Below are 17,846 nucleotides of genomic sequence, written 5' to 3' on the forward strand. Positions count from 1 at the left end.
ACGATAAGTTCACCTTTTGAAAAAAAAAAGTGCACATTTTTGCGCATGTAAAACAAATGTATTATTTTTCTCTAAGGAACCTGCACAGCATTGTACCTGTGATCAGTTGATCACGGGTGCAGTCTCAGGCTCCTGCAGACTCTTAAGATAGCTGTCTGCTCATACCTTGCACAGGCAAGCAGTTAGCGAGTAGGAAGATCAATGAACTACCAAAGCGCTCCCCAGCCCCCTCATAGTTCATTGATAACTGTAAGCTGTCAGCTGCAATGGCTGATGGTACCTGTAGGCATTCATTCACAGGAAATTGTAAACATGTGAATGGAGCCCCGCACGGCTGCGCTCTTTTAAACAGTGAAAGAGGGAGAAGATCCTCGCCCATTGTCACAAGGAGGGAGGATCGGGGGAGAGGCTGCAGATGCTAGAACATGTTTACATGTTCCACCCTAAAAACAGGTGGAACATGTAATATGTTCCAAAGGGGAACTTAGCCTTTAAAAGGAAATACACTCAAAACGTTTTTCAACAGTTTTAAATGCCTACATAGATATTTGGCTCACTTCCTGTCTCTTTGCTGTTTATTCCTGTCTATCTACTATAACAAAACAGCTGCATAAAAATCCTTAACAATGAAGGATTTCTTCTCACCTCCTAATCCAGTGACAGCTAAAAAAAATTGGATTCCCCAAACTTCCCAGCGATAATGGATCTTTCTGGCAGATACACAGGCAGCAAGAAAAACCTGCCATAGTTTCTAATGCCTACTCATTCTATCCAAACTTTAAAACAAGAGTTTGGGCTTTATATATACACTTTTAAATAGAATGGCATGTTACACTTTAAAATACAGAAAACAAATCAGGAGAATTTTGAGATTCATTTAAGTTGTTAGCTCTCATGAGAAGGGTCCTTCTAACCCTCCTGCATTGAACTGTGTTGTGGCTATACTGTTTTTATAGCACTGCAATACTGTTGGAACTATAGAAATCCTGTATAATAATATTATTATTATTAATTGTTTCCTTTTTTTAATACTTTTGCTCTTTGTTTGTAGGCAGAAATCTCTCCTTATCTCCTTCCTACCATCTCCTTTTTTATTCTTCCTTTTTGAAGCACAGAGTATAGCAATTACAAAACTGGGAAGAGGGATTTCTATTCTTTAGGATCCTTGATTGGTATGTCTTTTGTACATTTTATATTGATAGTTTAAAACCAACTCTATTCATATTTAAAAAAGAACAAAATTGGCTTTGGTGCCTATCCCTCCAAAGAATCTACTGTTATTTTTTGCAATGGATTGTGCTAGCATAAGTGTACTCACGTTACTGCATGGTCCTGTAACAGCTGGTGGTGTGGCTCTGCTCTCTCCAGCACTAAAATGTAGGTGGGAATTTCTACCATTAGCCACATCTTGTTTTGATGATGTGGCTGCTGTTCTTGCACTGATTACAGTGCAGGCATGCTGAGGTTGGTAAGAGGAGTGGCAACAAGACAGATCGTTGACCAGCACGAACAGTCAGAGGACCATGGAGTATGGTGAATGTCCCTGGGTGTTAGCACATTCCCCTACAAAAAACAAGTGCATTTCCTCACTAGTGGAGGAGGAAGGGGGTAATTTTGTTTTTTTACTGTGGCCGGATTCATGCTTTAATTTAGTTTACTACAGATTCTTTTATTTTTTGTTAGTTTTGCTTGCAGGAAACACTATCCACATACATACATGAAAAGTACCTGTTGTTGACAGTTTATTTTTTTTTTCCCATTAGCAATAGTCTGTTCTTGCCCCTTTAAAAAAACTATAAATAAAACAAATATCACACACAACTAACCAATACATGCAATAAATATGGCTGTCCACAGTGACTATAAGGAAATGATATACACTTGTGAAGGTCTCTCCTAAATATATCCATCTCTGTGTGTAATAGTAAGTTATGTGAATTACTTCCACCTGAAAAGACTCATTGGCTTTGTACGCAACAGCACATCTCACAAAGTGAATGAATACTTTCAACTGTATTACCAAGAATCCAGCAAATCCAAAATCAATGCGAATCCAAAAGAACAACACGCTCTCCAACACTACAATGGACAGAGCGGCAGACAATTAATTCAATATGCAGCAGCTGCTTTAATGCGCTTATCGCTGATATTTCATCATTCTAAAAGCACAAAGGAACCAGCATGCCTTAAATTACAAAGAGGCATAATAAGCAAAATGACAGCCGCCATGGCAGACACTGTCAAATAGCTGCAGACACCTCGTGTGCAATACATGTAAAATATAATAAATAAACTGTCACTTATGTTCACAGTGATCAGTGAGGCAGAAAACATCTTGACTGATGGAAGTCTGACTCCCAGTTCTAAAATAGCATTTCCTTCTAATGCAAAACAGCAGATATGCCAAAGAAAATACTTAAGTGCCCATTTATAGAATTATTTTCACCTTTCAATATTTTTAGACTACACTGGATAATTTCTGAAACTTCTCCTCTAGGTAATTATTTTTAACAATAACTCCAAACAATGTTTTAAGTTAGTCAGGAACAACCTCTCTTTGGAGGAAGACAACTGTGCTTTTTGTAAAGTAATCTGGTAATGGTTTCCAGACACGCGAACTGGCAAATGGAAAGACAAGTCTTTAGTTGATAAATTTACTTGGCATTTTGTTAGGTTACTGAAAATAAATCAGCTTAATAGGGGACTGTTTCATAATGTCTCTTATCGATCTATCAGAAAGCAAGTCTTTAAAGCAGCCTTTCTCAACCTCTTCTCCACTGAAGAACCCTTGAAATATGTTCTAGGTCTTAGGGAACCCCTGCTATAAATGGTTACATCTACAGCTCACAGTACAACAGCTGGATCAGTTAGTAGATATAATAGTTAAAAGAATGAAGAATAGGGAGCTGAGAATGATGAATACATTATAATCAACTCTGCACCCCTCCGGCACTTCATAGCCTTTTCAAAGCAGCATCCAAGCCAATCAGCGAGCACATCATGGTTCCTGGGGTCAACAGACAAAAGCTAACAGGTGGATAGCAAACCTCCTAGAGAGACTCTAAGGATGAGCAGCTTGTCCTCCAGCAACCATGCACTACCTCAGTTCCTTTCCCTTCACAGGCCTAAACTGACTCTGAAAGCCAAGATTCCTCAGCCAACACATCAGTTACCAGACAATTAGACAAATGTCTGTTTTGGTCTTAGATCCTGTGGATTGTCAGTTCCCAAGGAAACTTTATACATCTGACTTCTAACATGTCAGCTACTGACTTGAAAAACACTCACATTTTGTATTTTATTTCTCATAATGCTCAAGGTTTTGACTCCCCAACAAAATAAATTAAGGTTGTTAGCTATTATAATTTTTTAGGGGCAGATATAGTGACCATTCAGAAAAATACATTTTTATACTAATTTTACACTAACCTTCCTCCACAAACAATACCCCATATGCTTCTATGGTAATGTAGCAGAAAAGAAAAGGAGTTTTGCCCTCTGTTTGTCCCGTTGGTTATTAGGAACACCAATGGATGATATAATTTAATGAAAGGTATGTTGGGGGGAGAATATACTGTAGTTATGCTTTACTTATATTGTGCATCCAACTTAAGACAAATTCTCTTTTTTGGGGATTTGCTTTAGTTTTGGATACAGTGGGGAAGGGTTACAACCCTACTGAGTTTTATTTGCTATCCAGGGGTCTCATCACTCCCATTCCTGGTTGCAATGCTTTTTAAAAACTGCAACATGAATGGAAAAATATTGCACCACATCCCAAAATATCCAAAAACATACAAAAGAAAGGTGAAATTTTCAAGGTGCCATACACTTCAATGGAAAGAAACCAAACTCAGGTAATGTAAAATTACTACATTTATTGAGTCACAATTAAAATGCACCAGAGGGTGTGATGGATAAAATAAACTGTACATATGTCCACAGATGCATATATTAATAACAAGGTACCCTACATAACCTCATAACATCCAATAGGTATAAACAATACATTCAAAACAATAGTCTCCACTGTATCCAGAATTTCAAAGGTGTCTTCAGGAACATCACAAAGAAATTGAAGGATGTGAAATTATGGATGTCTTAACATTTTGCAAGGCAGAGAAGGGAATGGTTACACATGGATATGAAATGGCGCTGAGCACCGTAGAAAAGCCACCCCCCCTGGTATAAAAAGAGAGTACTACAGGCACAGGGACCAAAAAGGAGGAGGCTCAAACAAGTAGAGGATCTTAGAATGCAAATTGAACCCAGGACTCCACTCACCAAATGATCAGTCTATATGAGAGATTTATAAGGTTCTAAATGGCCGCTATGGACAAGACAACCAGACCTGAAAAAAAGATCCCCCAACATATTCCTCCATCCAACTGCAGATTCACCTCTTTTTCCACCATTTTGGGGGAGGATAGCTTTTCCACAATGCTCAGTGCCATGTCATATCTGTGTGTAACAGTTCCCTGCTCTCCTGATGAAGGTCCACCTTAAAAAAAACACTTTGAGAGACCCATAACTTCACATCCTTCAGTTCCTTTGTGATGTTCTGGAAGACACCTTTGAATCCTGGATAAGGTATAATGCCTCTACTGTATGGAATGTATCGGTTACATCTATTGGATGTTATGAGTTTATGCAGGATATCCTGTTAATAATACAGTATATATAGTACATCTGTGGACATAAGTACAGTTTCTCTTATACATCTCGACGTCTGGTGAATTTTAACTATGACTCAATAAATGCAGTAATTTTACATTACCTGGGTTTGGTCTCTTTCCTTTGAAGTGTATGGCACCTTGAAAGTCCCATCTTTCTTTCTTTCTTTTGTATATTTTTGGATATTTTGGAATGTTGTGCAATTTGTTTTCCATGTAAATCATGTAATATTTACAAAAGTTTCTTTTGTAAAACCATTTATAACAAAATTGTAAAAAAAAATCTCTCTAAGTTTGAATAGAATTACACTCCAGCCCAAAACTGGTCAAAACCTGTGCTAGTCTTGCACATTAATGTCTCAGGTGTACTTAGTAAAAAAAAAAACACAGGATTGATCTATGCTAAATGCCAAGTGTAAGTTTGTAGTACCTACAAAAACCGGTGTCTTGCATTCAGCTTTTGTTACTGGTTGACTCCTTTAGTGGGTGAAATATAGGATCTGACCAATTACAGAATAGTATCCTGAATTAAATATATTTAATATGCATAATTATACATGAAGTCAAGAGTTAGTGTGAAGTGGACATTTGTGATAAATTACAGAGTACTGAAAGAGATGGTTGTACTAGTTTGCAAATTACAAGCTATATTCTCTATGGAGCCTTTGAACCTTTCTGAAATAATCTATTCCACACTTAAGAACCACTTATAATAATGTATGAACATCAGGACCTAAAGTGTACATATTATGGACAGTTCTTTCATTTAACTGCACTATGATATTATGTAATCTAAAAAATTTAAAGGTACATACAGGGGTAACTCTAGCCTTGAACCTACTTTAAGTGACATATGTATCCTTGAGAAGGAGAAACAAAACATTGTTTACTTCCATATTCCATGTATAGTTAGGCAAATTATTTTTTGGTCAAATATTTTGTTATGGTTTTACAGAGTACAAACCTGCAACTGCCCCTGCAACTGCAGTATTCCATATTGCATATCTTGCCTGGTCAATTTGGGTCATTTAATCTTTTGAGGTCTCTGAAGACTCTGCACCAGTTCCCAGTCTTGAAGGTGAGGTGGCTAGCAGCAAGTGTTACCAAGTGTTTGATAGTCAGCATCCACTAAGAGTGGAAGTTGTCTCTATCAGCTATGAGGTATTACTTTCCATGTTGACCAACGTGCTTTGCGCTGTGTGTCTTAGACCTGTCATTCTCCTGCTTCCACAAATATGCATGTTCACTTCTTGTACTGAGTGTACTCCCACACCTCAGACTGCTGGAGAGCCAGTGAGTACACCCACATCCAACTCTACTGCAGAGTCCGTGTGTACGCTCATAATGGTAGAAATGGTTCCAAATTAATAGCTGTGTATTTAATAAATATTTAATTTTTCCTGGCGACAGCTCTAGCAGAAATCAGAGAGCTTGAGATCGTGGGCATGCAACAACTCAGGCGTTTTGTACCAAAACATCATGATCTTGCAAGCGTTCTCTCTCTAAACACCACACACACTGGGAGGCTTTAGAGGTGGATTTCCATTCTTTTTTACCAAGACTTTACTGGGATGGGATGTTGAAGGACTTGGGCCTATTTTCACATGTATGGTAATATTTCTTTTACAACTGTAAACAAATAAAAAGAAAGTACATCTCCTCTCCCCCTTCACCACCACTATCACCCTACAAAATTAAGAAGCCCAGGAGGGGTTGGAATAAGTTTATATAATACAGTGTGTGTACAGTCAAAACTTTTTCTTAGTTTTGAATAGAGTAAGGAAGGGTTAAAAACTCTGCCAGTTTATTTTTGCCATTTTACCTTTGTGAAAATTTCCCTTTCTTTCCTGTTCCAGAGATTCTCTGTTGTTCCCATTGGAAGAATTTATTTGTTCAATAGACAACTCTAACATTTTGGATGTTCCACATTTTTTCTCATTGACAATGACTACATATACAGGTGAATAAAAAACATTTTTGACATACAATTTAATATTTTTGAAGAATGCAGGTACAGTACATACTTCTGGGTTTAAGTGCTAAATGTACTGTGACAGTCTAAGCATCTTCACAATAGTCAGAAAACCAGTTTGTATGTAATCTAAACCAGTTGGATGTGTCTAACTAGTCAGGGGTAACTGTTGGTGCTGCCATGCATGGCTCTGCTTACATGATTTAGCACCCAGTGTAAGTTATTCAATAATATATATATACAAAACATGCCCTGTGTCTGCAGGCTGTCTCCTACTAAAATAGGCACTGAGGAGACAATATGGCTTTTGCTTGATGTAGAGTGATGTCATAAAATGGACACTGTACACATGTACATAAGAAGTTACTGACATCACTGGAGGCTTGCACTCTTAGTAGGTAACCTTGAGCAGCAAGTGACTATAGTAAGGCTATGAATCTCCAACAAAAACGTGGCAAGGCCTATGGTTTCTCTTTCTTTACAGATGGACATTGAAAGAAACAGCTTGAGATCTGAAATTCTATTCAACAATCAACCCATGAGTATGATTATGCTGTCAGGTCTTCTGGTTCCAACATTTTATCTTTCATACAACTGAGAAACGAGCAATCAGCCATAAATACATGTTCTGAACTAGCCATTTAGCAGTTATTGCAGCAGTGGTCCCATGTCATATGTCAGATGTAAAAGAAATGATTTCAGTCAACCAATCATAACGTTTTTAAGCATTTATTATAAATTATTATATTTTTAATGTTGAATGCTATGTAATATTAATTCCCTTTATGTAAAAAAAATTATGATTTAAGTAATAAGGCAAAAGTTGTGTAATGGTATGATAAACTTTTCAAAGGTCACCAATGTGTGAGTTCCTTAAACAATTTAAAAGAATTAAATATGTATTTTAACAATACAGAAAGTAAGGCAATTATAATTATGCAAAACAGAAACTAGAAAATGTTGAGCAAAGAGGTGGTAACTAATTTATCTTTGGCTTTCTGTTTAGCCATGCAATCATTTATAACTAATATATTCCATCGGTTTCAGTAAAAGGTTTTTGGCTCACTGTGCTGGCTGAAACAACTTAAATATATTTTCCTTAATGTCACACAGAGTTGACTGTAACTATCAAGCATGTTCAGCTGATCAGGTATAACTTTGTATAGATCTGATATTATTTTATCATTTAAAACATAAGTTATTATAGTGCTTAAATTCACATTTGTTTCTAGGTGGTTTTCACAAAATAGAAACAAATATGCTCTTACTGTAAAATTTAGAACTAAGTGTACCCTTACCACCAAATGTCAATGTATGCCAGTTGGAGGCATAAGAAAAATTTGTTAGAGGTTATGTCAGTATCATTTGTTATTTACTGTAATACCTGCATGCAAAGATCAATGATAAGTAATAACTTCAATCTACAGATGGTTTTCAGCAGAGAAAAAGAATACAATATCTAAAAATGTGAAACAAATGCACAACTCGATTAATTTATTTAACCTATGCCAGTTCATTACCTAGTATTAGTCCTATATATGGATGCCAGAGAACAGGGGCCAGCAATCCTGGGTACACAATGCCTTCTTTAGTGGCACCGGCTGCCACCACCTCCTGCACTAAGCACACGTCCTTCTGTCAGGGGCAAAGTAGCTTTCTATAGAGGTGTCTTTGGCTACGCACTAGGTTTCTGGAACATCATCCAAGCATGCTACTGGGCATCACTGTGGAAATCAGGAAGCAGCTGGGTGCTCGCGAAAGTGTTGCAGCCACAGAGACAGGCATGTTTTGGTAGTTTCCTGCATTTATTCAGTCTAAGCTAGAATGATATTTACATCCTAGTACTATATTATCATAATTATTCTCTGTTGAGTTGCCCATAGCAAATAGGTACTGTATGTCATAGCTGTCATTAACCTAGTGCAGATCAGAGGATGAGAGGAAATGTCTGGTTGCCATCAGCAATGCCTCACATCTCATCCTGCTGCCCAAATGTCCTTTATATATTATGGCAGAATAAATGTGCTGGAAGAATATTCCAGCTGGTCTTTTTTTCTCTTGTTTTTGAGTTAAAACAAACAGGTAACACAGAGTCAAACTGTAAGTACACAGAAGGCAAGCAGAGTGGATACCAAGCTGTTTGAACATAAAAGGTGTAAGACAATAGGGTAGCAAGGATGATAATAACCAAGAGGTGTACAATCCAGAGGAGCATATGTCCAGGAAAGCAATCATAACCAACACAGCAACATAGACTCGGTGGGTGGCAGATGATGAGCAGTGGCAATTAAGTTACCTACAGTGGTTGTAGAGAAAATGGAGGCAACAGCTGCCATATTAAGACTGCAATTGAATCTAAACAGTTAAAGGTTAAGTGGGGGGGGGGGTGAAGAGAAAGGAAAAAAGGGGGGTTCATGGGGGCCCCTAAAATCTTGGTACAAATTGAGTCAAGGGCAACGCAATTAGGGGAGCTAATTACTCCCACCCGCATGACTGCACTCATCCTCCTCTTGGGGCTGATCTGGGGTTTGAAGGTGCATGCATTGGGGGGCTTATATTATGTGAGGTATAAGGGTGCATACCATGAGGCTGATTTGAGATCAAAGGTGCAAGATTTCACACTGATCTGAGTTCTGAAGGTGCAAAAACTGGGGCTGATCTGAGTTTTAAACGTAAATGAATTGGGGATATTTAGAGATCTAAAGGTGCATGCATTAGGAATAATCTCAAGTTTGAAGATGCCAGAATGGCAGGTGATCTGAGGTCTGAAACTGCATGCACCTGCACATTTTATTGAATCGGGTACAAGGAATGGTATAACCACATCTTCTACTTAGGTAAGTTTTATTATCTTGCATAAAAAAAATGTATTAAGACTAACAAAAAGTTATATATATATATATTTATGTATTTAGGAGGGTTGCACCAATAGTAAGAATTTGTACAATTCCTGTCTAAATCACATGCAGTTTCCCTATGGATGTGGCTCTATTTGCAGTAATTCATTTAATATGGGCACCAAATCGTACCACAAAGGTATCGGTAATCGGTATCGGTGACTACTTAATCACAAATATCGGTACTCATTGTCGCCAATGAAAACCGGTATTGGCGTAACCTTAATAAAAAAATATATGTATATATATACACAGTAGATAGATTTTTTTATTTGTCACATTATCATTCAAAGGCAACTTAGAAACCAATACTTCAAGGAATCCTTTACATTAAGTATTTTCTCCCATATCTGCAAGTACCATCTCTAAAATATACCTTTTGAAGGTTTAAATCATTATCAGCTTCTTGCCAAAGAAGACACTTCAGATTTATCCAGAAAAGCAACCATTTTCCTGGCTTGAAATATATGTGTATCACTGTTTTCAAGTAACGAGCAACTACTAAGATAATCTAAGACCAACATATTGAAGAACAGGATGTGTTCACTTGTACAGAAGCAGGGTTCTACTAAGTAAGCAGAACAAGTGTAGGTACCACTCACTAAGGCATTAAAATGGAGGGAACTCTGATATTAACCACACATTAACCATTTGCTGACTGCCCTATAGTAGATATACTGTTACAGGGTGGCTACACTGTGCAGAATCATGTATATAAAGGAGATTCTGCATTTTCTGGTTGAGGGTGAGTGTCGCTTCTGCTGTGATTGGTCACAGCAGAAGCCAATCAGAGTGTGCCGGCTAATGGATAAGCGCCAGCACCCGTTGATCGTCTAGAAGACGGACAAAACACATCTTTGCCTATGTAAACAAGATAGAGCTGTGTCCAGTCAGCGGCAATGTGCTGGATTCTCTTTTCTTGCAAGCAGGGAATAGAATCCAGCACAATACCTAGTGAAACAGCATACACAGCATTTTTACAACTTTTATTCTATGCGTTTCATAGAAAATAAAAAATTGTCTGCTAGATGGTTTTGCCCAGAGCCTATTTTCCTCTAAAAAAACAATGTATGTATTTATCTTAAGAAATGACAAAGTGATTGCCATATAAACAGGCTCATATTGCAAATATAAAAATTGCTCTGGTTCATAAGGGGTGTACAGGTTCAAAAACTGAGGTGGTTAAACTGGTTAAAAAGGTTTGATTTTCTTTTCTTTAAAATATTAAACACATCATAGTGAAGTTTTTTTTACCTTAATGCATTGATAGTATGAAGGTAAAAAACCTTCACCTTTTACAACCACTTGAAGGACACATATATGGCTGTGAAGGTTTGGAAAGAGTGACATTACCGTGTAACTAACTGAAAGTGCATTATTTTTATTACGAAAATTACTTACTGTTAGTAGACTCATCTTTCTTGGCTTTACTTTTCTTTGAAGGAGGTGAATGTACATTTTTTTCTTCCATTTCTGTGCAAACAAGAAAGATATTTGGTTTCCTATTTTTCTCACCTATATTTACAGTATACAGCAACACATTGCAAAACAACCCTCCTACACTTGACTAATCACAGACAAAAATGAAATGCCCAATATTACACTAACTTGTTGGCTAAATACGAGGGGTCTTCAAAAAGTTTTCACACTTTTTTAAACATATATGTGTGTATAAAAGTGCAGAAACTTTTTGAAGACCCCTTATATATATTAGTATGAAACAAAACCTATACAAACTCATAAAGTAAATTTGCACAATGGTACTATAAAAAAGTAAATAAACAAAAGGACGTATTTACTAAAATGTGAAGTACAATTATTATTATTATTATACAGTATTTATAAAGCGCCAATGGTTTGCTCAGCGCTGTACATTACAAAGGGGGACAGAACATGTGACAGAACAATACCAATACAATGCAAAACATGAGGGGATCGAGGGCCCTGCTCTTTCGAGCTTACAATCTAGGAGATGAATTATCAGGCCCAAAATTACCATTATGGTATAATTCCATCTTCTATTTTAAATCTCCATAAAAAGGCTGGTTACATTAAATAATTGCAGCATCAAAATCAATAAAATTGGAGCACAAAGTAATATATGCATATACAGTATATATTAAAAATTGTGTTACATGGTAATTCAAAGGAAACAAGGAAACCAATATATCAAGCTTTTTTTATTCAAATCTGAGCACAGTTCTGCAGGTACTTTCTGTAAAACATGCCTTTGAAAGTTTTAAAGTTTTATTAGTAGCTTCTTTCTAAATAAGGCTCCCCAGGTTTGGCCAGAAAAGAGCAACTATTTTCCTGATGTACCACTATCATCCTGGAATGAAAAGCTATTTTTCTAAAATAATCCAACACAAACATAATGGAGAACAGAATTTGTTCTCTTTTTATAGAATTTTCATATGGAGCAGAGTTCTTCTAAGTGAGCAGAACAAATATGTGGGTGCCACTCACTAAGGCATTCTCCTCTAGTCAACTTTGAGTCATGTATTGACATTTAACATAGTACAGTCTACTGCATCCTCTAAAGTGCAAGGAACTCTCGTATTTATTACACATTTAAATAAAAATTGCCTACCTGATTTATGAAAAAATGGAGTATTTTATAATATGAAGACTATATATATATATATATATATATATATATATACATTATTCAGGGAAGCCTACCCCACCTCCACCTAAGAACTGTACTTGAATCAACTCACCGCAGCTATCACCTTTTGTATCACCTCCCCCTTCCTTTAGATTGTAAGCTCCATGAGCAGGGCCCTCATATTCCTTCTGTACTGAAATGTATTGTAATTGTACTGTCTCCCTTATATTGTAAAGCGCTGCGAAACTGCACTATATAAATCCTGTATAATAGTAATATATATATATCTGTATACATTAGCTGTTTTACCTGCCAAAGCCTCTGCATTTATTTCAGTCCTAAGGTTCACACCCTACCATACAACACACCAATTTTGTCTGCTACATTTAAGAAATACAGAGCTGGCACCACCCTGTCTGCTGATTGTGCAGTAAGGGAGTATCAGCAGAGTGAAGATTCAACTATCTGCTCCCTCCATGTGTCCGCATGGAAAGTACTAGCCAGCTGCTGCCCGGCAGGGAGGGAAAGGGTTAATTGTATTTGGTGGATCTCTGTTTTGGCGGACGTCTGCTGGGCTCCAGAGTGCAGATGCTATGAACCAACAACTTACCATGCTAGTAAAGCATAAGTAATAACATTTACAAAAATGTAAAAATGAATAAAACTATTTTCACTGAAACTGCTTCAGAAATTATTTACAATGACAAAGTTATTAGAAATTGGATTTCTCATTACGGATACTTTCTAGCTTTCTTACTGAACCACTACCACATATAGACAAAAGAAATCTTACATAATTATTATGTGATTTCAGGTGAAACCTTCAACTGCAGTTAATGGGAATACTTACTGGAGCATACAGTATTCCTTATATACTGTATAATCAGAATAATATTGGTTTTGATACCTGATCCGCTTTTGTATTGTGTAGCGGCAGAAGAATAAATTAATGCAACATTCATTTGTTATATAATGTTTCATAAGTGGTTATAAAAGACGCTACACACAAAAAACAAGTTGAATTAAACATCACATTTAAAGCAATGTCCGTGCATACAAATAAAGCAAAGGTAATTCAATAGACTGTTGAGTGTTCAGAGGACATTTAATAACTATCAGCTTCTGTGAACAAGAATTTCTTTAGGTGACAGAAGACAAATGTAACCTATTTACCCTGTGCCCTGAAGAGAGACGCCTTCGTTTAAATCATATTTTTACCATTTAACTATGCAGTTTTGAATAAAGCATGGTTTAATTTACTGGAGAGTGGCTGGATAAGAGGAAATAATTGAATTACTTCCAGTTATGAAAACTAAAGCAAATGTGTAAGAGAACTGAGAAATAAAGGGCCAGGATAAGACCATTTTACCTTGGAAGAGATTCTTTTCATGAGATGCAGCATTTTGAATAGATGTGGCCCATAACAAAATGCAAAGATTGCTAATCCCCAATTTACATGCCTTGATCTGCATTGGATCAGACAGAATTGTAGGTGTTATGTTCCACACTAATCCTTCACCTGATATACATATGGGGAGGGACTTGCAATGAGAAGGGAAAAGTAGCCAAAATCTTTCAACGTTCTCATTTTTCTTGTTCAATATTTTTGTCAATACAAAGGCACTTAGATTACACACTGTGATGATGAGCTAAAAACTAGTAATCCTTTTAAAGTATAAAAAAGAGAAACAAGTTGTACAAAACCGTGACAGAGACACCATGTAGCAGATATATTGATTATCCTACGTAGAGGCCAAGCCTCCTAGGCAAAGTGTATTAAAGTTTTACTAAACCCACAACAGTAAAATCAGTCTGTATACACAGTAAAGCATGCTTGTTATACCCACTGTGGAACCTAAGGGGTTAATCCTCTGCATTGTGTAAAAATGCTGTTTGATCCTGACTTCCCTGATCCTCCCCTTCTTCCAGTGTCCCCCTCTTATGTCCTAATAAGACATATCATGTACAGATACTTTACACATGCTCGGTTTGGTGTGCATTGCTAGAGAGGTTTTTTTTTTCTTGGAAGAGTGAATGTGATCAGCACAGGGCAAATCTGCACTGTCCAGACAGAGGTCAGGGGTTCTGCATCCTCCTAGAGCAGAAAGAAAACTCATCCTACAAGCTTTAACCAGTGTTCTGCTAAACACTGATAGAAGTCACAAAACTGCTCTACCTTCTGATGGGAAAAGGTATTTAGCACTTTATATTTACTAAAATAATTGCATTTCCATGTTCTGTGTACTGTGGGAGACCAGATAGAGTGAGTGCAGGGCCCTGGGTTTAGTAACACTTTAAGAGGAGGTAAATACCATTTAAAGCATGCAGTAATCATAGTACTTCAGCCTTGAGCAGATCACAGTCAAAAAATAACTAAGGGAAGGTATGCTTCCAAGTGTGCGTATAATAAAAGGGATAGTAGAAGGGGGGATGAGGGAGGTGAAAAGGAGTGGGGAGTGGAGGGGGGGTTAAGGGAGAGGAGGGGGGGTCTCCTAAGATTGAAGAAAGAGTGCCAATTTGAGATAGGCCCAAGAGGAGAGTTAATAGGGTAGTAACAAGGAGGCATCAAAATGTGGGGGAAAGTAATAGTCTACCCAAGGCTGCTATAGTTTAGTGTATTTCGATACTTTGTCTAGTAGAACTGCCTCAATTTTAGCATAGACCATGGTCTGAGTAAATCTGTGCTTAACCAACATTTTCATTTTTATTCAGTTTTGATGTGCTCCTAATATCTTTTAAATAAATTGATCTGTAAGCACAATTCATTGTCATTTTATGTAAGGTAAGGTAAGTGAGCGCAAACAGACAGGACAAGCAGCTAACATACAGGGTAATCCTCAGTACCTAAAACATAAAATATAGAATGGGGTATGTAGCGCTAAAAAATACCAAACAAACAAAGTGACATCATATATCATCACAGAAGTGTCAAGCATACTGTATATTGTTCATAAAGTGTATCCAGAGGGCAGACAGATAAGATCCTATGGTGTCCCCAATCCAACTTGACAGAACGGAAAATGTATATAGTGCGGTTATGCGCTTACCACAGATACATACAATATGAGCATTGTATGTAAATCAGCAACAGGACATCATGGTCTGGTCAGCAGCATGAGCAGCATCTGGTCATGTAAGGACGTCAAGGCCAGAGGGTCCAACGTTGTCCAGGCATCCAGTGGCTCCTTGTTCCAGATCACCACCTTACAAAGCTCATTATAAACGAGCCAGGAGGCAAGAAGGTATCAATGGTGAAGTACGTTTATTCAGAGTAAAAAAAAACAAACAAAAGGAAGGAACTCACATCAGCATAGGAAGGTACATCCAAGTGTCATTCATAGGTTCCCTGGTGGCTAGTGGTTCCACCAACATAAAAAACTTGCATCCAGGTTTAATAAAAGTCCCTGGTGACTAGTGACAGAAAGGGATCATATATAAATATATATCCCATAGATCCCAGGGTTAAGATGACCACCCAGATCCAATAAAAGAATTCCCTGGTGGTTAATGGTTCCCTGGTGGTATAGGCGTCAGTAGGGTGGATCCCCTAACATGTTTCGAGCACACCGCTCGTTTTCGAAAACGAGCGGTGTTCTCGAAACATATTAGGGGATCCACCCTACTGACGCCTATACCACCAGGGAACCATTAACCACCAGGGAATTATTTTATTGGATCTGGGTGGTCATCTTAACCCTGGGGTCTATGGGATATATATTTATATATGATCCCTTTCTGTCACTAGTCACCAGGGACTTTTATTAAACCTGGATGCAAGTTTTTTATGTTGGTGGAACCACTAGCCACCAGGGAACTTATGAATGACACCTGGATGTACCTTCCTATGCTGATGTGAGTTCCTTCCTTTTGTTTGTTTTTTTTTACTCTGAATAAACGTACTTCACCATTGATACCTTCTTGCCTCCTGGCTCGTTTATAATGAGCTTTGTAAGGTGGTGATCTGGAACAAGGAGCCACTGGATGCCTGGACAACGTTGGACCCTCTGGCCTTGACGTCCTTACATGACCAGATGCTGCTCATGCTGCTGACCAGACCATGATGTCCTGTTGCTGATTTACATACAATGCTCATATTGTATGTATCTGTGGTAAGCGCATAACCGCACTATATATATTTTCCGTTCTGTCAAGTTGGATTGGGGACACCATAGGATCTTATCCGTCTGCCCTCTGGATACACTTTATGAACAATATATGCTTGATACTTCTGTGATGATATATGATGTCACTTTGTTTGTTTGGTATTTTTTAGCGCTACATACCCCATTCTACATTGTCATTTTAGGTTGTATTTTTTTTAGCTATCTATTCAATTGAAGCAAAACTCCACCTTCAAAATAAAATGTAAAAAGCAGTAGTACAACATGTTAAAAGCAGCTTTCGGTGCAATACCTACCTCTTCACTACAGAAAGTCTGCTCTACTACCACCAGCTGTCATTCTTCCTAACTGAATGAAAATGAGTGTCATTCAGTTCATTTCCTGTATGTCCAAGCTGTCAAATGCACACCCCCTGAGAGTGCGTCACAACATTGGCCTGGGATCTCGGTAAAAATACGGAAAGGTGGAGAATTTAAGACCACACAGGGAATTGATAAAGAGGATCCATAAAGCCATGTGTAGATCCAAAAGGTATATTTAAGGGGAATTTTCTTTACATACATGGGTGGAAAGAAGTACTTGGGAGTGTGTGTTTTTGTTTTATGAAGATTTGTTTAAAAGTACAACTGGCCAGGCTAGGGAAGATAGAGGATGAAAATATTTCCATTTTACTAACAAAAATGCTTTAAAGCAAACCCTCACTGAGCTCTCTAGCTGGAGGCACTGTGGAACAATTCATTCTTAATTTCGCAAGGCTTAGTTTACAAAGCTTAAACACCAGGATAAGGAAATTTATTTAAAAAAACTGACTTTTATTCTCCAATGAGATTTGAAAATTACAGTCACATAACTAAAAAGATCCTTATTCTTTAATAAATTGAGAGTTTAACCCATATAAATTGGCTAGAACTAGTGGGGTGATGGACAGAAGGCATTGTATGTAGACAGATGGTGCAAGATTCAACTACAGTCATTTTCTGCTGCAGTTGGAAAAACCTATGAAAACATGCTGTAAGTGCGCATAGCGGAAGGTATTTCTATACACACTTCATGTATTACAAGTCAATGGAGAAGAATTTCTAGGAGGAAGCAGCCTAGCATTTTCCTATTTGTTCAGTGTTTTGCGTTAGCAGCATGAGCAATCAGCTATAACTGCTGCTCTCGGGTTTAAAAAAAAAAAAAAAAAAAAAAAAGAGAATATGATAGTTAACCCTTTGAGGACCAAGGGACGTATTTGTCCCATGTTTTTAATTGCATGTATCATCTGATTAAGAACTTAAAACTCTTTTCTTTTTTTTGGTTTGAGTCAAAATATTAGTTCTTATCAAGAAACAACAAATGGATCTAGCTTTTTGCCAATTATTTCATGAAATGGCTTAGTTACAGCAACTGAAGTGTACAAACTTTAAAAACAAAAAAATTGATTCTTTTGGCGTTCCAAAATCTTACGGTCCTCAAAGGGTTAACCAGATAGCGCAATTTCTTCAAGTGACAGATGTTACCAAACCAATTTAGTTAACAAGTAAATTGAATATAATTCTAACAATAATAACAGCAAATAAGTGCACTGAATTA

The 17,846-nt window shown here is 37.3% G+C and overlaps 1 protein-coding gene across 1 annotated transcript in view; it reads right to left on the bottom strand.

Annotated features, from left to right (window-relative positions):
* The window catches only part of LOC149474766 (uncharacterized), a 1,567,000-nt gene that overhangs the window by 173,781 nt on the left and 1,375,373 nt on the right, over nt 1-17,846 (bottom strand). The window contains exon 6 of the mRNA XM_089693250.1: nt 10,944-11,015. Coding sequence (XP_089549376.1) covers nt 10,944-11,015 — 72 coding nt within the window. The remainder of the gene's footprint in view (nt 1-10,943; nt 11,016-17,846) is intronic.

The sequence above is a fragment of the Staurois parvus genome, unplaced genomic scaffold, assembly GCF_062004578.1.
Source record: "Staurois parvus isolate SC_StPar_1 unplaced genomic scaffold, SC_StPar_1.0 ptg000001l, whole genome shotgun sequence".
Classification (NCBI taxonomy): Eukaryota; Metazoa; Chordata; class Amphibia; order Anura; family Ranidae; genus Staurois; species Staurois parvus.